At 42.3% G+C, this 11,096-nt stretch overlaps 1 protein-coding gene across 1 annotated transcript; it reads right to left on the bottom strand.

Moving 5' to 3' along the window:
• Positions 1-151: 151 nt before the first annotated feature.
• On the bottom strand, positions 152-9,827 carry LOC132394243 (claudin-23-like). The gene is made up of 2 exons (XM_059970125.1): positions 8,935-9,827; positions 152-1,388 (listed from the first exon to the last, which is right to left on the bottom strand). The coding sequence occupies exon 1, from the start codon at positions 9,658-9,660 to the stop codon at positions 8,959-8,961; it is 702 nt and encodes a 233-aa protein (XP_059826108.1). The 5' UTR covers positions 9,661-9,827; the 3' UTR covers positions 152-1,388; positions 8,935-8,958.
• Positions 9,828-11,096: the final 1,269 nt, after the last annotated feature.

Here is an 11,096-nt window from a genome sequence, read left to right on the forward strand (position 1 = left end):
AAATCTGTTGGAATTCTTTGAGGAAATAACAGACAGGATAGACAAAGGAGAGTCAATGTACGTTGTTTACTTGGATGTTCAGAAGGCCTTTGACAAGGTGCTATACATGAGGCTGTTAAATAATATAACAGCTAATGGCAAACAAGAGAAAACCTGCAGATGCTGGAAATCTGAGCAACACACACGAAATGCTGAAGGAACTCAATGGGCCCACAGCATCTATGGAAAAGAGTACAGTCACTAATGGTAGTACAGGAAAAATACCAGCATGGACAGAAAACTGGCTGCCTGGCAGAAAGCAGTGGATGGGAATGAAAGGGTCTGTTCTGGATGGCTGCCAGTGACTATTGGTGTTCTGTAAGATTCAGTGTTGGGTCTGTTACTTTTCACTTTTCAAAGGTCTCAGCCTGAAATGCTGACTGTTTTTCCCTCTCCATAGGCCTGCTGAGTTCCTCCAGCATTTTACATATGTTACTTTGGATTTCCAGCACCTGCAGAAGCTCTAGTGTTTATGAAAGCTATATTTTTATGCAATATGAACAAGTTTTGTCACAAGCTTAATGCCTACGCTTTTACAATTGTATGCCATTCCGTGTACCAAGTATGAGTCAAGGTGAGAGTCTCAAATAGTTTATTGAAGGTGATTATATAATTAAAAAAATACAGCAATATGCTGCTGATATTACCTCCTTAAAAATTATAGCATTTTGTGTCGGTTAACAATCATGCAACTTTGGGATATACAATATTATCACAGATACCCGTATTATTTGGGTAACCAAGCAGAATTCTCATCCTTCTATTTTGTATCAATGTGCAGACCAGCAAAATATGATACTAGGAAAATATTCGGCAACCATGTCAAATAATGCCTTCTCTTTATGATTAAAATACTCCTCGAAAGCATCTATTTCTATTTCTGATACTGGCTTTCCCTTATAATGATCTGTTTCATAAGTAGTGAGATGATCAACAGTTCTCAGTCCATTCCACAAAGTAGCTCTATATTGTCTATTCAATTCTGGGGATATAGTCACAATTTTTTTGCTGTAAACTCTAATAAATAACATCTGAATTGCTGGATGGTGTAATATAAACCAGAGATACCGGCAAAGTGCACGTGCTACTAGAAGCAATATACAATATGCTGGAGAAACTTGGCAAGCAGGTGATTGTTGCAGGTAATAGACGATAGATGACAACCATCAGCTCTTTCTCCACGCCTTCCTTGCATCTGTTTTATACCAGTAATTTTGTTCTTCTTTACAGTCCTCGTGAAGGGTCAGTCCACAAGTGTTGCCTGACATGCTTGGTTTCCCCAGTGCACTGTGTGTTGCTTCAGATTCCAGCAAACTTGTGTATCCGCATACCACTCAGACCTCGTTATTCTGTAGCAAATAGAGTCAAAAAATACATCATTTGCTCCACTAAAGAAACGGATTGATTCAACTATCTGAATGCAGGTTTGTAGTCCCAATTTTAGTTTCTATTGGGAGTACTGTGGGCAAGCTCTTGCCATTAGGTCACAAACAAGAGAACATTTGGAGATGTTGGAAAGCCAAGCAACACACACAAAATGCTGGAGCAGGAAGAACTCAGCAGGCCAGGCAGCATCTATGGAAAAAGTACAGTCAATGTTTTGGGCAGGACCCTTCAGCAGGACTGGAGAAAGAAAGCTGAGAAGTAGATTTAAAAGGTGGGTGAGGTGAAAGAGAACCACCATGTGATAGGTGAGCGGGGAGGGGGAGGGATGAAGTAAAGAGCTGGGAAGTTGATTGGTGAAAGAGGGAGAAGGCCATCGAAGAAAGAAAAGGGGGAAGGAGCACCAGAGAGAGGCGAGGCAATGGGAATAGGAAGTGGAATTAAAATGGCTGACCATTTTTTCTGGCAGATGGAGCACAGCCAGGAGAGAGATCAGTGGGGAGGGACTTCATTCCGATATGTCCATCCATGGCCTCCTCCACTGTCGTGATGAGGCCACACTTAGGTTGGAGGAACAGTATCTTATATTCTGTTTGGGTAACCTCCAACACGATGGCATGAACATCGATTTCTCAAACTTCCAGTAATGCCCCCCAGACACCCCCCCCCCCCCATCCTTTACCATTTCCCATCCCCCTTTCCCTCTTTCATCTCATTTCCTTGCCCTCCCATCATCTCCCTCTGGTGCTCCTCCCCCTTTTTCCTTTCTTCGATAGCCTTTTGTCTGTCTCACCAATCAACTTCCCAGCTCTTTGTTTCATCCCTCCTCCTCCAAGTTTCACTTATCCCCTGGTGGTTCTCCCTCCCCACACCTTTCAAATCTAATCTTTAGCTTTTCCTTTCTCTGCAGTCCTGCCAAAAGATTTCATCCTGGAACATCCACTGTACTTTTTTCCACAGATGTTGCCTGGCCTGCTGAGTTCCTCCAGCATTTTGTGTGTAACTTGCCATTATGCACCCACTTATTCAATCCATGGCTGACTGACACTGCAAATGTCAATATAAATGTTAGATATGGAAAATATTAAATAAATTTATAGTTAAACAAAATACTGGAGGAACTCAGCAGGCCAGGTAGCATCTATGGTAAAAGGTACAGTCAAAGTTTCTGGCCAAGAACTTTCAGAAGTCCTATTTTAATTATAATTATTTTGCTCCTTTTCAGATTTCTGTTTGTTGACATTGGGTTTATTTGAAAGATCATAGGCATGCACTGAATTATTTGTATGTAACCAAGCCAGATTTTCCTTTACATTTCAGCAAAGATTAATTTACCCAAAAATAATTCAAATTCCAGCATTCTGGCTTGAGCTATTTTGCTTTGAGTCTAATTAAGGTTTAATTTCACAATTGCACTAAGCAATTTTTTAATCTTATTATTACCCTGTTTCAATTAATTATATAATTCATTCCTAACATTAGTAACCTCTTCATTTGTGTTTACATTGTACTACAAATTATTATTCTTCATTTCTTTATATTTCACAAACCGTGTACTGCTTCCACACATTATTTGTCTCGGTATAATTTCTATAAAAAATATACTTCACATTTTGTTCCTCTCTCTGCATCTAAATAAGAAATATTGCCCCTTGTTGCTCCCACCGACTGTAGCAATTAATGGATTTTTAAAATTAATTTAGCTTCACTGACAATTAGAAGGGTCCATTAGAAGATGACAGTGGGGCTCCTTTTTAAACTGTTGACAAGCTACTGGTTAGAAGTGTTTCACAATCCCACTAGCTGTGTTTTCCATGATTTCGATCCAGCATCGATGAATAAATAGTAATATCAGCTGGTCAGAAAAATGTACGTCTTGGAAAGGAACTTGGGAGGTGATGGTTTTCTCAACAAATACTTTGTTTGAGATGTGTCATTGAAAACCTTTGATGTAAAAACACAGACAACTATTTTTATGTGATATGGCATGCAAACAAATGTTTTTAAATATTCCAGAAATAAATAAAAACACAAAATGCTGGCAGAACTCAGCAGTCCAAACAGCATCTATGGGAGGAGGTAGTGACAATGTTTCGGAAGGGTTTCAGCCCAAAACATCATCACTACCTCCTCCCATAGATGCTGTCTGGCCTGCTGAGTTCTGCCAGCATTTTGTGTTATTTATTTATTTCCAGCATCTGCAGATTCACTCGTGTTGCCTTTGAATTCACTACTGCGAAGCTTCTGCCCACACTGAAGAAGTCCAGATCTTCTCTCCAATACTCCTGGTGAAGGGTTTCGGCCCGAAAATTCGTCACTACCTCCTCCCATAGATGCTGTCTGGCCTGCTGAGTTCTGCCAGCATTTTGTGTTTTTAAAATATTCATTCACTGAAACTTCTGGTCAAGTCAGTAAAACCTCATATTGAAAAATACAATGAATATCAAAGATGAAATTTATACTTGACTAACACCAAAGTAGGCAGGATCACCATATACATGAAGCATATTTGGACTAAGCATAGTCATAATAAAGCTCAGACCAAATGGAGCCTGTGCATGTAACACAATAGATATCAAACAAGCTATCAAGCAAAATAACCATTATAGGACTAAAATAGTGAAAAGTACATAATGGAGATCCAGAATGATCATTGTGTTCACTATTAAAGTTCAAAGTAAATGTTATTATTAAACTACATATACAGTATGTCACCATATACAACCCTGAGATTCTTATTCATGTGGGCATTCTCAATAAATCTATAGAATAATAACCATAACAGAATCAATAAAAGACCACCCAACCAGAATGCAAAAGACAACAAACTGTGCAAATACAAAAAGAGAAATAATGATAATAAATAAGCAATGAACATCAAGAACATGAGATTAAGAGTTCTTGAAAGTGGGTCCATAGGTTGTGGGAACATTTCAATAATGTGGCAAGTGAAGTTGAGTGAAGTTTGGTCCAAGAGCCTGATGCTTGTTCTTTCTTCCAGCCAATAAAATTGATGCACCATCAATAACTCTCGGAGACGTGAGGTGAGATATAGGCTTTTATAGACAATAGACAATAGGCGTAGAAGTAGACCATTCGGCCCCTCGAGTCTGCACCGCCATTCTAAGATCATGGCTAGAAGAAAGAACAAGCAGCAATTAACTACCACACTACATCCTGGAGACTGAGGCTGGGGCTGTGTCTCCAATCGCCTTTATACCGGGGTCCGTGGGAGGAGCCACAGGAGCAGTCAGTGGGGGGGGGGGGGGCATGTCCAGACAGGTATATGTAGTTCACCACAGGGTAATAGCTGTTCCAGAATCTGGTGATGTGAGTCCTGAGGCTCTCTTCCTTCTTCCTGATAGTTTAGGGCTAATAACAGTTCCAGAATCTGGTGGTGTGAGTCCTGAGGCTCTCTCCCTTCTCCCTATTAACACAACACAGTCAACATATTGCAGATACTGGAAATCCAAGTACAAAAGCAAAATGCTGGAAATGCTTAGTAGGTCAGGCTGCATAACTGAAGGACAAGATGTCAATGCTTTTGGTCATTAACACAATCATCAGAACTAGGGGAAGTTGGAGATCAGATTGGGAGCAGCAAATGAAAAGCAACCTGACTACCAGGCACCATGCTGGAGTAAAGGCAGCTCCACAGAATAGCTAAAGATGCAAAGGGATGATCCACACTTTATCCCACAAACTTCTGTGACTTAGTGCTACCTTACATCATGTTAACAAATTTCACAGAACATGCTGGTGCTAATAAACCTGATTCTGATTCTGACTGTTGCCAGTACTATTAAAATATCATTGACCTTCTCACTCCACAGTTGCTGTCTCTCTGCACTTAGTTTTTACCTCTGTACTAACTTGTTATTGGTAATCAGAAGAACAACTGCAGAGTTTGCCAGTGACTCTTTTTCAAAGCAAGATCACTGAAAACACCCTTGTTCACAATGGTCTGATCAATGATCACAATGGTTGGGGAATGCCAATGGAGTATCTGGTTGAAATCAGATGGTTGTAGTTGTGGACTTTCACAAAGGACTTGATTTTGGACCTCGAAAGCCCTTTTTTAAACCTATCTTGGCAGTGTATATGATGATGAGTGGCATTGATTGTGTGGATAGTCAGAGGCTTCTTCCCAGGGCTGAAATAGTTAGCATGAAAGGGCACAGTTTTAAGGTGCTTGGAAGTAGGTACAGAGGAGATATCGGGGTATGCTTTTTGTGGTTATTTGAATTACTGTTGCCTTCCTGTCTGCTTGAACCAGTTCGGCTATTCTATTCTGACCTCTCTTATTAACAAGGTGTTTTTTTGTCTTTCACAACATTCTCTGTAAACTCTGGAGACTGTTGTGTGTGAAAATTGCAGGAGACCAGCAATTTCTGAGATACTCAAAGCACCCTGTCTGGCACCAATGATAATTCCATGGTCAAAGTCACTTAGATCATATTTCAACTCCATTCTGATGTTTGGTCTGAACAACAAATGAATTTCTTGACCATGTCTGCATGTGTTTATGCATTGAGTTGCTGCCACATGATTGTTTGATCAGACATTTGCATTAACAAGCAGGTGTACAGGTGTCAAGTCAAGTTTATTGTCATTTCAACCATAAACTGCTGGTACACTACACAGTAAAAACAAAACAACGTTCCTCCAGGACCCTGGTGCTACATGAAGCAACAGAAAACTTCACTAGACTATGTGAGACAGCACAAGGCTACATTAGACTATGTAAAACAACATAAAAACTGCACAAAGCAGTGCAGGGCAGTACAATAATTAATAAACAAGACAATAAGCACAGTAGAGGACAAATTTCAATATAATAATAAACGATGTCGATGTCAGTCTAGACTCTGGATATTGAGGAGTCTGATGGCTTGGGGAAAGAAACTGTTGCACAGTCTGGTAGTGAGAGCCTGAATGCTATGGTACCTTTTGCCAGATGGCAGCAGGGTGAAGAGTTTTTGTGAGGGGTGTGTGGGGTCCTTCACAATACTGTTAGCTTTGCGGGTGCAGTGTGTGGTGTAAATGTCTGTAATCACGGGAAGAGAGACCCCGATGATCTACTCAGCTGACCTCACCTTAGTTGCAGAGTCTTGTGATCCGAGATGGTGCAATTCCCAAACCAGCTGCTCAGGATGCTCTCGATACATCCTCTGTAGAAAGTGGTGAGGATAGGGGGTGGGAGATGGACTTTTCTCAGCCTTCGCAGAAAGTAGAGACACTGCTGGGCTTTCTAGGCTATGGAGCTGGTGTTGAGGGACCTGGTGAGATTCTCCGCCAGGCGAACACCAGGAAATTTGGTGCTCTTAACGAGCTCAATGGAGGAGCCATCAATGTTCAGCGAAGAGTGGTCGCTCCGTGTCCTCCTGAAGTTCACAACCATCTCTTTTGAGGCTAATAAAGTAGCCAATGAGCGTACAAATATAAGAAATAAAAAGAAGGGAGTCAGACAGAAATGACTAGTCATAATACAAACAGAAAGGAAGAGATTGAACTAAAGTATGAGAACTGAATGTTGAGTTCTACAGGCTGCAAGATGCCCTGAGAAAAGAGGAGCTGATATGATGATGTCATGTTATCTCTGATACATATTTCTTCTTCCATTACTGTGGCATAATGAACAGACCCCTTGACTGCATCTCATCTGTTTTCTGTACCTCTGCTCTCACATTTTCTCCTCCCAATAAAGAGCAAGAACAGAAATCCCCTGGTCCACACTTACAATCCCACCAACTTCCACATTCCACTTCATGTTTCATCAGTAGACAAGACTGTACAACCTCACCCAAACTTTCCAACATTAACAGCACATTATGCCCATTGTCTTCCCTCATGTTCTCTTCTACCTACATTGACTTATTTTCTCTTTCTCCACTAAGCTGGAGGAACTATGGAAGAAATGAACCATCAATGTTTTGGGTCAAGAACTTTATCACCTAATCACCTCTGGGAGACACTGAATAGCATCATTAAAGAAACTGAAGTGACACCCAAAAAAGATTGATGAAGTAGTAGATAGCTGAAGAGGGGCATAGATCAGTTGGAACTGCTCAAAGCAGTAATGGATAGAATTTAATCCAGATTGGTGTGAGGTTAACACTTCTTGATATGACAATACTAACAGGACATACATTATATAGTCAATGGCAGGTAACTCAGGAATACAGATGCAAAGAAAGACCTTGGGTGCATCGATATTCAGCTCCCTGAAAATAGTAACACAGGTGAATAGGATTCTGAGGAAGGCATTTGGGATGCTTGACCTCATAGGCCAAATCACTGAGTACAAGAGTTGGGATGTCATGTTGTAACTGCACAAACAGCAAGTACTTGGTACCATTGGAAAAAAATGTGGAATTGATTCACCAGGATACTACCTATACTGGAGGGCTTACATTACAGAGAGAGGTGAGATAGGCTGGTTTTATATTAACTGTAACATTGAAGGCTGTTGGATGTTTATAAAACATGAGGGCTTCGACAAGATAGTGTCTTTTCCCTGAGGCAAGGAAGTCTAGAACTAGACAAAGTAAGTTTAAGATAAGAGGAGAGATGGGGATAAATCTGATGGCCAGTTATTGGCACACAGTGTATGGTGGGTATGTGCTATAAGCAAGCTGAGGAAGTGGTAGATGTGGTTACAATTACATTGCTTAAAAAAGTATTTGGACAATTATTTGGATAGAAGATTGGCCTGGTGTAAGCAAATGGAACTAGGGTAAATAGCCATCACAGTGGGCAGGGTGGGTTAGGCTGAAGGGAGCATTTCGGCTTTTACAGACTTTAATAAAAGGTGCCACCAAACAAAAGCCTCTATGTCCCCAGAAAGCTAAAGAAATTTTGCATGACCTTGACGACCCTTACCAATTTTTATCCATGCACCATAGAGATCATTCTGTCTGAATGCTTCAGAGCTTAGTCGTTCACCAGTAGGAGTTGTATACATGGCTCAGTAAAGCATAGAAACCAGGTCCCCTGTGGACTCCGTCACGATTCGCATCGCCTCAGTAATGCAACCAGCGTAATCAAAGACCCCACCCATCTCGGACATTATCTAGTCTTCCCTCTTCAATCCGAAAAAAGACCTAGTACAAAGATACAGAAACCCCGAAGCATGTACCACCAGTCTAAATGACAACTTCTACCCGGTTGTTGTAAGATTATTAAACCGTTCCCGAGTATAATAAGATGACTTACAATCTACCTCGTTGGACCTTGCACCTTGTTGTTCACCTACACTGCACTTTCTCTGTAGCTGTTCCGCTTTATTGTGTTGTTAATTTTTTTTAACCTTGTTCTTCCTCAATGTTCTGTGTAATGATACTGTAATGTGGACAGTCCACAAGATAAGCTTTTCACCGCATCTACGTACATGTGACAATAACAAACCGGTTCAATTCTGGGATTAGGTGAGATATGGAGGGTGCAGGGACAGGCGATCCTACTGGCCTAGTTCTGTTGTATATTGTTATCTGCAAATTATTCAATCCATACCGTTTATCACCGACAATGGAATGGTCAGAAATCGGTATCCCAGGGAGGTGCCGAGCTGGTGTTGGCAGGTGGAACGTTTATAACAGAGATTGGGCTGGCAATCCCAGTTTGATGTTTGTCGGCGGGCTGGGTTGTGCTCCTCGCGTGATAATTCTTTAACGCTGGACTCTTGCTTTTCCGTAACATGCCAAAACTAAACATGAGAGCAAATCCGCCAATAATGATTAGGCCTCCTCCAATGAATCCCAGGACTGCGGCGTATCCGACCGTCAGCTTATTGCCACCAACAGTGTTGGGGATTTGATTGAGTTGATCCGTATACCAGGAGACCGGGATGAGGATCAGGATACCGCCGGCCACTAGGATGAGCCCTGCCACTCCGACGATGGCTGGTCGGGGCGGCTCCGTCCAGCAACGCACCCCAAAGGACGCCAGCAGGATGCCACCCGCCGACACCACCAGAGAGGCAATGGTCAGTCCTTTGGCGATCCTGACGATTTGATCGGCAAAGTAGACATCGTCCTGTAGGTCGCAGGACAGCGATCGCACCGACGCCACGGACCTGCAGATTTCCCAGAGCCCCTGATGGTGCACCTCGTCCACAGTAGCTCCGGTAGGGATTTCGGCGACGTCTCTCCAGGCGGGAGCCACGGTGCAGGTGAGAATCAACACAAATCCGGCGGGGGCTAAAACCAAGCCCAAGATCATCACCAGCGGGGTCCGCATCGTTGACGCTTTCCGACCTCGGCTAGACTGGTTCCCTCACTCTCGCAAGCAGAGCACGGGTTTTGTAAAAAAAACAGCCACCTCTTTTGTACAGGGCAACCGAATCTCTCGGTTTACAAGAAACTAGAAAGACAGGTTTTGGTCCCATTGTACATGCCAACATGAATGAGTTTCTTTCAACTATTTTAACTCCGCCCCCTTCTCTTACACACGCACGCAATGGGCGTGGAATCCAGTTTCTGTTACAGTTTTGGTATTTGCTTGAGGTAAGGTTTCCGTGGCCTGATGACATGTACTCTGGGCATTTTCCTCCTCCCTGGCGGAATGTATAGCGCGAGGACCTCTAGGTTAGCACCTACCGTATATATTTTTAGAATCTGGTACAATCTGTAACCAGCAACTATTTTGGAGCTGTCTCTTCAGGCATTTGTACACTTTAAAGATCCTCAAGTGGCCTGACAGATGGGTGTCCCAATCCCAAGGCTAGGTCATCCCTTGACAGCCACCTCAATGGTAGACCACTTGAGTCAGGAAAGGCGAGTCATGTTTCAGAGCCCCTTCCTTTCCGGATTGGGGCTATTCTGAAATGCTCGGATTTCACAGTATCTATTCCCCTGGGATCCCTCTCACTTAGGGTGCCCCTGGCTGTTGCAGAATGGCTTTGTTATATGACATGTCAGAATCTGCAACCTTTGGTCTGGAAAAGGTTCCCCGAAGTACTCCGACCTCATTGAGGTTTTCAGCAAACTATTGGCCCATCAGCACTGTTTGTACCAGGGACCTATCCACCACTAGGAAGACTTTTTTTTCCCTATGAGGACCCAAGAGGTTGCCCATGGGCAAGTATATTCAGGAGGCGTCCACCTCAGTGTTAATCAGACTCTCCACTTCTATGGGAAAGGAACAGGGTTCTTCCTTGAAATCCACAAAGGTTTGTCAAAGATCACCTGAGACCTTGCATGGATGATAGGAGTTTAAACAAAATAACAGGAGTCGCCATCCACTTGCCCCCGTAAGGTGTAACTATTTTTCAAAACTGGGCATGAGGAATGCTCATAATTTAATATTGTGTTGGTGAAGAAGACAAGTGGAGGCCCTTAATACCCCGAAAGGTCATTATGAATAGTGATGCCCTTTGAGCTGGTCAATCTCCAGCTGTGCTTCAGATATTTAATCAGAATTAGGTTTGTTATCACCAGCATTTGCTGTGAAATTTAACTTAGCAGAAGCAGTACAATGCAATACATAATATAGAAAATAAGTAAATCAATTACATTATGTATCTTAAATAGTTAAATTTAAAGTAGTGCATAAACAGAAATGTATATGCAGATTTCTGTAGCTGCTTTCCATATAACCATATAACAATTACAGCATGGAAACAGGCCACCTCGGCCCTTCTGGTCCATGCCGAATGCTTACTCTCACCTAATCCC

The sequence above is a fragment of the Hypanus sabinus genome, chromosome 5, assembly GCF_030144855.1.
Source record: "Hypanus sabinus isolate sHypSab1 chromosome 5, sHypSab1.hap1, whole genome shotgun sequence".
NCBI lineage: Eukaryota > Metazoa > Chordata > Chondrichthyes > Myliobatiformes > Dasyatidae > Hypanus > Hypanus sabinus.